We start from the raw sequence: 14,495 nt of genomic DNA, 5'->3' as shown, positions 1-14,495 counted from the left end.
TATGCACAGTGTAAATGAGAATTCAGAGATACTTTGGGAAAATTAAAAGGATTTGGAATGGCATATAGGACGAATAAATAAAGACAATTTTCACTTTTGGATAAACAATTTTTTGTATAAATCTTTCATATGGCTTTTGAAAACTTCGAATATTGTGGATAGGGTACTTTTAGTCCTTTTTTGACTTGGAGATTTGATTCATGGTATGCAAAAAAACAGCTTTGACATTCTGCTAAATGTCCTCCCTTGTGCCAAGAAAGAAAATTAAATGAGTTTGGAACAACAAAACGGAGCAGTTAATACTCTTAAAAATATTACCCCATTGTTTATCCTCTTCATATCCAACAGAATTGCATTAGTTAAAGGGTTTTGTCTGTAATGATTAATCTTGCAAATATAGTTGTAAGTTCACTGAAAACGCTATTTAAAAAAAGTCAATAAACACAGCACTACTCGACACTTGCAATGCCAGAACCTCATATTGAAGACATTATGACTTTGACCTCAGACATTTTTGAAACAGAGTCAAATGTATTACTAATATTATCGCAGGAGCTCTTAGACCCTAAACCTCTGCACAACTATCAAGGGTCAAAAGTCACAATCCTCAGTGAATTGTGTTGGTCAACTGCATGTATTGTCTGTACGAGAAAATGAATGTTAGAAAGTGCATGAGGATTGGAGTGAAAGGCCTTTATGCATTCAGAATCATGCTCTGAATCAGCATTATATATTGCACAACCATCAGCTTACTCAACTTACCAACATTTACAGGCCAAAACCCCAGCTCATGTTACTGTTGGCTTGTGCTCACTGAGAGTTTCCAAATATTGAGAAAGTGTGGTATTATGCCTCAAGGAGAGGTATGTTGGCACTCTTTATACTGGCGGATGGTCAGCGTTGGGCAACCATAGTCTTTGACCCATTGGAGAGACAGGACACAAAACAGATTTTTAGATGAGAGGTGAGGACTGAGAAAAATCACAGAATCCACACAAAACAGGACAGAGATGAAATTCCCAAAAGAATTCAACAGTAAGATCACAGGGGAAAATGTTGTGGTTTTCAACAATTGATCACAGATCAAATTAAGAGAACAAGTTTAGTCCTCCCACAGTGCCAATGCATCAAAACAACGACTGTGACAGTTACAATACATTGTGTGAATGTCCAAAATCCAACACTTTCTACAATAAGAATACAGAATAGGGTCTAAAAATGCTTAAATGTGAACTCTTACGTTGCAGAATATGCCTATATACTGTTTACAATCCTGATTTGAGTTTTTTTGGGTTTGTTTATAGCAAATAAATAAACAAAATGGTATTTATTAAAATAGATAATGGTATTTAAAAAAAAAAGTATGTATCCCCTCCATAAGGCCGAGGTCGGTATAAAGCCTTGTGGTACTTTCACATTCCAGAACATTTTAATTCCGTTTCTTGCTGGTGGAATGATCTTCTGTACAGCCAAATCCCTGACAATATTCAAGAAACAGTTGAAAACTCGTCTTTCATGAACACTGCATCCTGGAAGCTTGTTTTCGCCACTGAATTCGCAATTCTGACTTTTTTCTCAAAATTGCATGAAAGTCATAATTGTGTGTTATATAGTCAGACTCAGAATTGCAAAAAATAAACTTTGATGCAACTTTTTTCCTCAGAATTCTGATTCTGACTTTTTTTCTTGCAATTGCGCAATCATATCGCAATAAACTCGCAATTCTATTTTTCCTCAGAATTGGACTTTATAACTTGCAATAGCGAGATTATATGTCACATTACTGAGAAAAGATATAAACTTGCATGTGTAAGAAAAAGAGTCAGAATTGTGAGACAAAAGTAAACAACTGAGAGATATAAACTCACAATTTCAAGAAAAATTCAGAATTGTGAGATATAAACTCGCAATTGCGAGAAAAAAAGTTAAAATTGCGAGTTTATATCTCACAATTCTGACATTATTCACTATTCACTATTATTCAAGTTCATAAAGTTGCAATGATCTTTTAAAACAAAATTATTCCGTGGCGGAAACAATCCTGCAGACAAAAAAAGAGTATGCTTTCACTATTTCTTATATCCCTCCCTGTTCTAGCGTGTACTATTGTAGAAAATGTTTTAAACTAGGTATTTATAGCACTTCTCCTTTAGACAAATCTCTTGTTGTACTCCACATTTGTACGTTTTTTCGTAAGCTTTGGATAAAAGCTTCTTCTAAAATAATGAAATGTAAGTTAATAAATGTAAATAAAACCCTTAAAAATAAAACCGTAAAAAAAGACACCTTATATGTGGAAAATGCCTCATTCCTATATTCTGTACCTTCACTAAACGAGGACAAAAGAAGGTGGAAAGACAATAGATTTATTATTCTGTACTACGGGGGTCCCCGGGCTCTTACTGCAGGTTTTTATAATGGCTCTAAAGTCTCTGGCAGGCCCGTGTGACCCATAGGATGTGCTTTGTCAAATATTTAAGGGAGTTAAGGTGACATCATGGATTGTAATTATCTCAATTATTTAGTGTGCAGGGGCCACCGGCTCCCATGACATCATCAAGGCCCATCTCTGTCGTTATGCTGTTCATTTGGAAAATGCCGATAATTGGGCCACAGATGAGCATTGTCTTACAGTTCGAATAAACATGTGGTGTGCATTCAACAGTAGCCAACAGTGATGAAATATTAATGATGAATTAAAGCTCACTCACTCTGAACTGACACCAAGGTAAATGTAACAAGAAAAAAGGCATAAAATTGTTAAGAATATAAATAGAATATATATATATATTTTTAAATGAGCAAGTAACATAAAATATAATAATATTAAATAGAAAATATATTGAAAAGTATAGCAATGGTAATATTTTTCTTGTAAGGTGTGGTTCTGTTTTGGTTTGGTGTTTTAGTTTTTTCCTGTTCCTGTGTGCCTGTGTGCCTGTGTTCCCTGTCATTATTAATTGACCTAGTTTCCTAGGACGCGTCCGAAAACTGAAAAATGCTGCCTTCAGAGGATGCATTCCAAGGTAGGAAGGCATCAAGGCACATACGAATCCAAATGTTAGTCTGATCAATTTCAAACATCTGATCAATTTTTGAAGTCAGCATAGATGTATCCTTCACTACCTTTGATGTCCCACAATGCTTTCCATTCTTTGACAGTTGAGCTAAAAAATAATGATTGCGATTGGTGGTCAGTTTGTGTGTAAATATACGTTTTTGACCAAAGTTTTCCACTTTTGGTTTCATTTCTAGTGAGAAACTACTATTGTAACAATTAAATATTCGCTTAGTTATCACCAAAGCTCTCTCTATTTTGTTGTAGATAATTAAAGCGTTTGCTTTCTAGCCCTGGCGTGCCTCACCGCCTCACCACCTTTCCTGACCATTCACTGTGTGTTTTCTGTCTCGCCAGCATCAACCATGTTTGGTCCTCGGGGGAATTTTGTGGAGTGGGTGCTGGTGAATAATGGATCGGCGTTCACCGTCTTCCCTGCAGAGGACAACACCAGCTCCACTCCAGATCCAGAGCCCAGTCAGCCATCACCCTGATGCACGGATAGGATGCCAAAGCCCACCTCAGACGGAGAGCTCGAATCTGCCGCAATGCATGAGTCAGCCCCTAGAGAAGGACTGAGCCAATCATCAGTCTGACCAGGTGTGTGAGCCGGCAACACCGTGCGACGCCGTGGGAGTCTTCGAGGGAATGGATGTAGACCACGCTCCCAATGTTGAGGGTGAGCTGCTGCGGACCTCTAGTTGTTATTTTGAGGTTTTGTGAGAGGATATTTCCCTTATTCTTCTGTCCCCACCCAGCACCAAGTCTCCGGTGTCTCCAGAGTTCCCACCTAGCCTCCCTCTCCTGCCTCCTCTTCCTATAACAGCCAGTTCCTCAGCCCCGATTCCACTGGTTCCCTTCATCCCTTCGGCTCCTCCTCTGACACTTCTCCATTGTGTGGATTTACCTCGGGTCTTCCGGTCTCCAGCTCCACCCAGTAAAGAGGCTCCGCCTTCAGCTGCTGATCCTGTCACTCCAACTCTGCCTGTCGACCTATCGGCTCTACCTTGGCTCCTCCCTCCCTCGGCTCCACCAGATACCATCGCCCTAATGGTTCCACTGGGCTCCCTCATCCCTCCTGCTCCACCTTGTTCAGACATCGCTCTGCCTGCACCACAGACTTCGGCTCCACCTTGGCGCTCAGTCCCACTGGCTCCACCTCAGTCCTCTGGGTTCACCTCGGAAGATCCCAATGTGCCTCCGCCTCCGCCTCCAGGACCTTCGGTGCTGCATGGTTCAGGGCTCCACTTCCATCGGCTACATCTCCGTCAAGTCTCCACCATAGCTCCTCCCTCCCTCGACTCCACCATGGGCCATCGTCTAGGCTGTGTTCTTGGTCCCCGCCTGGCTTCTTCTGTTCCTGGCTCCTTCCACCGTCAATGCCACTCTGGTTTCTCCTACCACCACCTTTTGTTTCCTGCCATTCGCCTGCTCTACATTCTTCTCCAGAGCCCCCACCCCCCCTCCTCAGTTGGACTGTTACGGCACGAGAATACGCCTTCCAGGAGAGGGAAATAATGTAATATGTAGTTCTGTTTTGATTTAGTTTTGTGGTGTTTTAGTTTGGTTTTCCCTGTTCCTGTTTGCCTGTGTTCCCTGTCATTGTTAATTATAAAACGGATAGTTCCATTTCTTGATTCTGATTGGTTGAGCCACATTGGAAGTCGTTGTAAATTACTCAACAAACATACACCTGTGACCGGTTTGTGATTCTTTGTTGCTGCATGTGTTGCTTAGCAACCTCTTCGGAACTACATTGCTTGGCGGAGGAATACATGTGTTAATAACATTATATTTTCATTGCTGGTGTTTATTTTATTAATAAAATAAATATTAAAATGAATATTTTTATGGAGTAACCGTTTTATAAAAGCAATAAGCCCCATTTAGAAGATCTAAGGAGCTAACAATGCCCCCTTAGCTGTTTTAAATCCACTGTAAAACACGGCTTCGCGGGGCTTATTGCTTTATTGACCTATCCTAGTGTGTGCCAGTTTGGTCCCTTAGTTACTGATAATCGCCACCTGTGTCAAATTGAGTTCTCTTGTGTATTTATACCCCTTGTTCTGTTTAGTTGTTTGTCAATTCTCATTTATGTTGAAGTTGTTGTGCTATTCTGTTTTTCAAGTGGTGATCTGTGTGTTAAGATTTTTGGATTTATTCATTAAAGTGTGCGCTTTACTACAGCCAGTTCATAACATTACTGTGGTGATCTGGATGATTTCTAGGGCATTGTTAGGGGTTTTGGGGGGTTGCCATGCAGTTTGCTTGGGACATGATATGCATATTTTCGAATTGTCAGGATAAACTATCGAAGAACCAGGACTTAGAAACTGTTGACATACAAGAATGCATGAAATCCTTGGTGAAACTTGATTTATACCTTTGCCCTTTTCTTTCTCTAAGACTAAACATTTAATGTGCAAGCGCAGAGCTCCCGTGAAGTGTGTGTCCAGCAGAAATAAGACTTTTATAAATGCCCATTTGACTGCAGAGTCAGTCAGTTCACTGCGATTCAAAGATAGAAGGCACACTTCCATCTGAGGCCTTCTTTTATCAGAAGGTACTTATGTCAGCTCAAACACATTTTGCTGAATATCTGCACACATATCTTGTTCTTATTACTTTTTTTGTTTTAAAGGCCCACTGAAGTGCCTTGAAACACGCAGCATTATTAAATGCGTTGACTTAATTTCCACTAAAAACCGGAAGACAGGGCGGGACATATCGAGCAGCTCCACCCCATTTTTAAAATAGCCAATAGTGTTTTGTTTATATCACAGTTCGGCCAGAGCCGTTGAGCTCGGTAAAGCTGCAGTTTCCTCCTGAAACATTCCCTATCCTCTATATTGTGCACTATGTTCCAGTCACTTAGTATAAAACAGTAAATGTGTGAACAAATTACCGATTTTAGGCACAGCTGAGGTCAAAATCTGATGAGAAGCTGAAGTGCACAGTGATGTAATCAAAATCATTGATCCATATTGGCAGAAGTGAGAGACTAATTTTTAATGCTTATATCTTCTAATTGGGAATCTTGCCATTGTTTTGAAGCACACTAGCTTATAGATAACAGTAAGGCACACATATTCATACTAAAAGCCAAAAAACTTGATTTCATGGGGACATTATGTAAAATCCACCTATGTTGCTTCAGTTACTGTTTGTAGTTCAAATAGTACATGTCACAACGTGTAGAAAAATGACCCAAAAGCGAAGGCTGGTTATTGACATTATTTGAATGGCAAAATTATGACTGATCTATGTCAATCCAAAGGGAACACCCTCACCCCCGACAGATATTTACCTCAAACCGGGTCCGGCAGCTGATTCCTGTGGATACTGGACAGCATCATGTCGTGGAGACGCTGTGCTCAACAATGTGACGGTAAATACTTTTTTTCCCCACTGCCCAAGCATGTGAAGAATCTGTGGTTAAAATTAATCTTTACCATGATACTACAGCAGTATAATCCTAAACTTTTCCTGTTACCTTTATTTTACTGACGACTGCTTCTCAAATATCGGAGTTCAATGCAGGATTCGCAAACCGCTTGCTCTTGAAAGACGGTGTTCAAAATACTAGTTTTGAGTTTTACATTGTGTAGGTCTCCTGCTAACTGGCTAACTCATGTTATCACTGTCTTACTGAAAAACTTCTGCTAATCAGCTGTGCGCCACTATTACATAAAACTGTGTCTATTAATGCAGATTGTCTGTCGTTCTCACTACTTTGAGGAAAGATTAAGCATGGAGCAAGATTTGTTTTATCAATGTTTATGTTACATCAGTTATTCACGCTAGAGCTCGGTTAATGTATACATTGCATACATGCACTGTTATTGATACAGTTTCCACGTGTTCACCGCAATATATTAGAAACATAGTCTGTAAATAAATTAGTACAAGTAAAATAATCGATTGATGGACATGCACTTGTTAATGCTGATGGTGAGGAATTGCAACATCTCATAATGTGCGTATCACTGAAACGTCCTGCTCGAGTCGTCCTTGCGATGGAGGTTCGGGTTGCATGAATAGTTCTTCTAGTGTTTCATCATCGGACTCGCGCTCGGATTGATATGGTCAAATCGACGTCATTGTTCGTTACTGTGTTTAGTTTACGGTGTAGGAAGCCTCAGGACACTCAGAGCTGTCGTTGTTATGGCAATGGGAGTTTTTTTTTGACGCGTGCTGTACAAGGTAAACCAATCACAACAGACTGAGCCGACTGGCCAATCAGAGCAGAGTAGCTCGCGGAAATGAGGGATTTAGGGAGATTGATTAATTTGGCGAGTCGTTTGAGAATCATTGAAAATCTGGTGATGTGCAAATGTATATTATGAGAAAATTAAACAGTTTTTGGAACTTAGATGCATGTAAACCTGTTGTACGAGACTCCAAAACAACATTACGAAACTTTAAAATATTATAATAGGGCCCTTTAATATTCCCGCATCCCATACTAACCTTAGTCCCTACATGCAAACTGACCCAGAATCAGCCATCCCTTCCCACTCATCAACTCTACGAACATCCCAAACCTTGCGCTGGTCTGCGATGATTTTTACAACCCTGCTGTCAGTCAGGATAAATAGCTCTCCATCCCTGATTGTTAAATTATGCCCTCTATTATTCATCAATCTGTTCAGTGGCTGCATTAGAGGAGTGGGTAGGTATGACAGACAGACAGAGGGAGAGACGGGGGCAGCTCACAGGGGTTAAATGCAGGAGGGAAGTGGCAAGACACACTCACACTGATCCATTAGCTAATGGAAGCCTAAAGCACTGTCACTTAACCCCCTGTGTACCCATCATTGTCACACACACCTCCCAGCTGTGTGTGTGTGTGTGTGTGTGTGTGTGTGTGTGTGTGTGTGTGTGTGTGTGTGTGTGTGTGTGTGTGTGTGTGTGTGAACATGTGTGCACACAGCAGAGTTGAAGGTAATAAAAAGAAGATCAAGAGTGGTATACGTGTTTTAGTGCTTAAAAGACCTTTTGAAAACGATTGTCTCTCTACAAGAACATCCATGCACACAGCACTGGAACTAATAAGGAGCGAGGAATATTGAATATTGCATTTATTAGCGAGTCATTTGAATCTTCACTCAACAATTTGTTCAAATACACTGGAACAAAACAAGTGTTTTTATTTATTTTTATGAACAAGTCATTTAATAACTCACTCAACTGATTAATTAAACAAACAGAAGCATTCAGCATCGAAAAATGTAATTGAATCATCCACTCAACTGATTCAACTGAACTCAAAAACATTGATTCATTCAGAAACTTTTAGACTGTGTTGCTTCTTTAAAATTCTTTAATTCTGACATTGCATCTTAAAACACTGCATATCATAAGCGCCGATTTATGTTTCAGTCATGGACATCAGAGAATCCAGAGAATTTCAACATAGAAGTTAAAATGCTCCAGACAATCAGCTCAAATGTAAGGAAAAGACTTTAGAAAAAATATAATTGGGGGAACATGTAAAACAGACACAGCCACTGAATTTCCACAGAGCTCAAACTGCTGTACAGTAAATGTACCGTGTGGTCAGTGGGCAGACATTTTTCAAGCCAGTCAAATCCGTTCAGTTTATATATGCGGATATATCTGCTGATGACCGTAAATGTAAATGATGAATCAATTAAGTGCCAAATGCATTTTAATTTAAAAAAGAACCAGAGCCATCATTAATATGTTTAAGCGACAGTGGACATATTTTTTATGCCAGAAGGATATAATATATTAATGAACTAGAGTCATTAAAATGGTCCATATTACTAATAAGGGGCACTTAATTTCTGATGTGAATATAAATTGACTTCTACTCATATTGCAGATGACAGGCTTGTGTGTGATCATGTGAAATGCAGTCATCTGAACCCCTGCACTACAATTTCTTTATTCATATGTAATAATTGCTTTATTACAATGTCGTAACCTAATTTTTTTTAAAACAGCAGCATCGAAACGCTTAGTTTTATCTCACATTTTGATAATTTCCGTGTTCTTATTTAAGATTTGATTTTTGAAAAGGAAAAAACAACAACACAAAGAATGAAGAGTCACAGACAAGAGGAAACTTTAATTAAATATTGTGAAAGTCAAAAAGTTATTTTACAGTTCAAAGGTAATTAAAAAAATGATCATCTTTACAGTAGTTTCTTTTTATATTTTTTTTCACCAGTAATAACTGCCCACTGAAAGTCCAGTCTACAACAAGTATGCAATCAACAGGAAAAATAGTAGCAGACTTCTTCTCCGTTTTGGATGTGTGGCATAATATTCAATAAATCAAGTGACCACCAAATGATAACTTTGCATTTGATACCCACTTCAAATAATGGGGGAAAGCCACGTAAGCTGACATGGTTGTTTAAAAATCCCAAGAAATTCAAAACGCAGGGACTTGGGAAGTTTTGTGATGTGACGCACTGAAACAAGAATGGGATGAAACTCATTAAGACGTGACAGTGGAGAGAGAGGAGTGTCATGGAATGACATGGACGAGCGAATAACCGTATAGACTCTTGTGCTGTTACTCCATAGTTTCACTTTTTTTTTCTACCCAAAGATATCTAAATAAATTCTTTTAAAAATAAATAAATAATGTAAAAAAGAGAATTCTGCATTAAGACATTTGATTGTTGGTACACTTTCGAGAGAAAACAAGGATTGTAGAATTATTGACAAGGGATATAAAGGAAAAGATATGGGTTTCCAGAGGGGGGGATATTTCCAAAGGAAAAAAAATAAAAAAATAGGGAGATATTACTGTATATTTGCTGAGCATCAAAACAATAACTGTCCCTTTCTCTGGACCAAGTTCCGGAGAGGCAAAATTAAAAGATTATTATATTGTTTACTTGGTGAATATATTCTCAAACTTCATTGCATTAAAAGTACATATTATTATTTAACAAATCTTGCATTCTGAAACAAAATGGTATAACAACATATTTTCATAAAGAAAAAAAAAACCCAGAATGAACTAAAAAAAACGCGGTTGTTCTTTGACATACAAAATTACTATACACGTAAAATTCCAAAAAATCACATTTATGGACACAAATTGGCAGATGACAAAATAAAAACAGATCATCGCCGAACGATGAGCGAAAAACACACAAACATGAAGACAGTTTGAAGCATGTACAATTTCAAGCGATACGTACAATATTCTTATGGATATCCTACATATATCCCTTCGTGATCGTTGAAACCTCAGAGCTTAAGTCAATGAGATCTGCTAAGTATGTCGTAAACATTATATCAGTGACACTAGGTTGTATAAAGCTGCCTTATGACTCCATTCTGATGTATAAATATATTTAAAACAATGACTTTGGCAAAATAAAAGAGAATTACAAAAATCGAACATATTTATCAGTCTGTACAAAGCATACGTGCTAAAAACCTAAATAATGTCGTCTTCTAGATCTTTGATCATTCGTGAGAGGGGTGCAGAGCTTTCACAGTGCCGGCTATCCCGTAACATCCGAACCCCTCATGTCCCGATCTCAAAAATGGGACGACGCGTCTGTTCTGATGGGGTCACGGGCAGCAGGGCGGAAAAACCTTAAATGATTAATCATTTATTGTGCATAGTTATAATTGAATGGTCTTTTTAATCAACTTCAGCATGATTTTGAAGACATTCGCGTGACCGTTTCAGAGCTGTGTTGTGAAACCGCTTGAATCCAATGAAAACTCTGAGCGAGTTGAGGACCACTAATCTACGAGAAAAGAAAAACGGCTCCGACGTGCATTAAATACTTAATCGTTTCCCTCTCGATCTTTCCCTGCCTACCAGAGGAAGTCCATCGCAGACTAAATGATAAAAGTTATCCGTTTTTCTACCCCACAAACAAATTAAAAGGAAAAAAGTCTTTGAAATGGCATAAAATACACTGATAATTTGCGTTTTTGTTGTCCACACTCCACAAATACAAATGCTCCATAGAGAGTAGATATACTGTAAAAAGGAGGCAGCAATCGCTTTAGAAAGTTTGGGCTTTGACCGCCTTGTCTCTGTATATAATGTTGTCTTGTCTATTTTGTCTTACTATGGGTACGTGTTTGGTCTATACATTTTGGTGTCACAAAAAAAACTGGGTAGAGATGAGAATGAAATGTCAAATGTTGCCTTCAAGTCATGTCGGAATGATCATCACTTCCAGTGAGAGACTTTAGCTTCTTTTCTTTAAGCCTTTAAGTCTTTCCAAGTTAGAGTCGTGTTAATTAAAAATCACTGCGGAAACAAATTGGTATTGATCTTAATAACTGTGAAAATTGACTGTGAATGCTTTGGATGCATTTTGTGTGCTCAAGAATAGCAGTCAAGCTAAACCGACAACACTACTTTTATGCGACAAAACAATATAAAAAAAAACATAGAGCATCAGGTACATGACTTGACTTATTTTTGTTGCATTGGTAGTAAAAAGTCTCACTGTGGACGCTTGTTTCCGCAAGGGAATGAACAATAAAAAAGATAATTGTGAATTTATGTCTCGCAAAACAGACTTTATAAAAGTCAGAATTGCGAGATATAAACTCACATTTGCAAGTTTATCTTTCACAGTTCCTACTTTTTTTCATAAAATCGCAATTGCGAGATACAATTGTGAGAGAAAAAATCAGCTGACAAGTCTGACATTGCAACTCGGAATTCTGACTTTATAACCTTAACATTTTGTTTATATCTAGCAATTCTGATTTTATAACTCGCAATTTTGTTTATATCTGGCAATTCTGACTTTATATCCTCAAAATTTTGTTTATATCTCACAATTCTGACTTCATAACTCGCAATTGTGTTTATATCGCAATTCTGACTTTATAACTCGCAATTGTGTTTATATCGCAATTCTGACTTTATAACTCGCAATTTTGTTTATATCTCACAATTCTGACTTTATAACTCGCAATTTTGTTTATATCTCGCAATTCTGACTTTATAACTCACAATTTTGTTTATATCTCGCAATTCTGACTTTATAACTCAAAATTTTGTTTATATCTCGCAATTCTGACTTTATAACTCACAATTTTGTTTATATCTCACAATTCTGACTTTATAACTCGCAATTGTGTTTATATCTCGCAATTCTGACTTTATAACTCACAATTTTGTTTATATCTCGCAATTCTGACTTTATAACTCACAATTGTGTTTATATCTCACAATTCTGACTTTATAACTCACAATTGTGTTTATATCTCGCAATTCTGACTTTATAATTCACAATTTTGTTTATATTTCGCAATTCTGACTTTTTCTCAGAATGGCAAGATATAAAATTGCAATTGCAGGAAAAAAAGAATTGAGAGATTAAAAAGTCGCAATTACCTTTTATCTTTTATTTGTTATTCTGTGGCGGAAACAAGCTTCCATACTTCCAACCATGCTCTCTCTATATATATATATATATACTGTATTACAACCAAAGTCTCTTCCAAATTTTTTTCTTTTGTTTAAATCACAACTTCTTTGGAGGACTTGAAGGCAGCATCCTCAGCAAATGGAATATGAGTGTGGAAATGGACAATATCAGTAACAATGCAAAAGAGCTGAATTTCTCCCTTTAGCATTTACAAATTGGTTTTTAACTATGGTAAAAAAAAGAAGAAAAAAAAGAAGCACAAATGATATCTTCACTGCCACAATTTAAATATAAATTCACATTGCTGGCACATTTTGTAGACGTGATTAAACAAAAATTTCTTCAAATTCAAAAGCAATTTAGCAAATTCAGTGGGACATTACTGCGCAAAAATCACCTGCAATCCTTCGTTAGCATCTAAAATCATAAATAGAAACCACTGCAATATCGTGTCAGGTATCATTTCATAAAAGGGTGGTACACACAGAAACACACAAATATGATGGCAAATCAATAACTACGTTTTTTAAATAAATATACCTCTCATGTTATAGTGTAGATGGGGCGGGTGAGCATCGTCTGTGCTGTCGCTCCTTATCTTAAAAAGTGTCTAGAAGGTGAGTACAAATTTCAACATCAAAACAGGGAGGTACAACAGTTCAGTCCAATATTTTTTTTCTCCTATCGTTCTTCCTCTATATCTTTTTGTTTCAAAGCAGATTGTGTTAAAAAGGGCCTGAGTTTGTAGTTTTTCATCCTTCAGAACAGGACCGTGAGGTCAGTCCAGCACCGGAGTTTTCTGAACACGCTCAGTGAGACCAGTGGCATGAAAGAGCACGTTTCATCTTTCTGTCTGCACACACACACACACGCACGCACGCACACACACACACACTCACTCACACACACACACACACACACTCACACACACAGACACGCACGCACGCACGCACACACACACAGATAAACATACACGCACACACACACGCACGCACAGACTACATGGGAGGAACGATCATTCCAGGGATAACTGTGAAGAGAGAGAGAGCGAGAGAGAGAGAGTTAGTCAGTTCACTCTACTCCATTAAACAACACGTAATAAAAAGAGCTGCATATAAAATGTGAGTGAATGAAACACTACTGGTCAAAAGTTTGGAGTTATTAAGATGTTGCAATGTTTTTGAAAGAAGTGTCTTATGCTCACCAAGGCTGCATTTATTTGATCAAAAATACAGAAAAAACACTGTGAAGTATTGTTGCAATTTAAAGTAACTGTTTTATATTGTAATTTCATTTAAATTGTAATTTATTCCTGTGGTGGTAAAGCTGTATTTTCAGCATCAGTCTTCAGTGTCACACGATCCTTCAGAAATCATTCTAATATTATTATTATCGCAATTATTATCAGTTATTATTGGTGCTCAATTGTTAATAATGCTTCTTTTTGTCAATGCTGAATTTTTTTTTTTTGCAGCATGATATTTTTGTGGAAACCATTTCTTCGATGAGTCATTTCTTCGATGAGTCATTTCTTCGATGAGTCATTTCTTCGATGAGAAAAGAACAACATTTACTTGAAAAAGAAACCTTTCGTAACGTTATAAATGTCTTGTCACTTAATTGATCAATTGAATGCCTCCTTGCTGATTACAAATATTAATTTTATTTTCCACAAAAACTATTAAGCAGCAGATTTCAACATTGATAATAATAATAAATATTTCTTGAGCAGAAAAAACGCATATTAGAATGATTTCTGAAGGATCATGTGACACTGGAGACTGGAGTAATGATGCTGAAAATAAATGTAAATTCAGCTGGAATAAATGACATTTGAAAATATGTTAAAATAGAAAACAGCTCTTTTAATTGTAATGATATTTCATTATATTACTGTATCTTTGATCAAATTAATATACAGTCTTGGTGAGCACAAGAGACATTTCACAAGAAAAAAACGTAATTATTCTTATAATTTTGACCAGTAGTGTATGTAAGAGTGCGAGTTGTACAGCAAAGCATCGCTATGAGACTGGACATCG

General features: G+C 37.5%; 1 protein-coding gene across 4 annotated transcripts in view; it reads right to left on the bottom strand.

The window, feature by feature from the left end:
• Window positions 1-9,127: 9,127 nt before the first annotated feature.
• The window catches only part of ebf1b (EBF transcription factor 1b), a 136,898-nt gene continuing 131,530 nt past the window's right edge, over window positions 9,128-14,495 (bottom strand). For 2 of the 4 annotated variants that reach the window (XM_079586172.1, XM_079586174.1), the window contains one exon: window positions 12,443-13,483. Coding sequence is in view for 1 of the 4 variants with exons in the window: in XM_079586174.1 (XP_079442300.1) it covers window positions 13,452-13,483 (32 nt within the window). In the remaining 3 variants the exon portion in view is untranslated. Of the gene's footprint in view, window positions 13,484-14,495 lie in introns of all 4 variants that reach the window. The other 2 variants (XM_079586173.1, XM_079586175.1) reach the window with 2 other exon arrangements.

The sequence above is a fragment of the Phoxinus phoxinus genome, assembly GCF_949152265.1.
Source record: "Phoxinus phoxinus genome assembly, chromosome: 17".
In the NCBI taxonomy this organism is placed as follows: domain Eukaryota; kingdom Metazoa; phylum Chordata; class Actinopteri; order Cypriniformes; family Leuciscidae; genus Phoxinus; species Phoxinus phoxinus.
The sequence above is the reverse complement of the archived record's forward strand: the minus strand, read 5'-3'. Positions and strand labels throughout refer to the sequence as shown.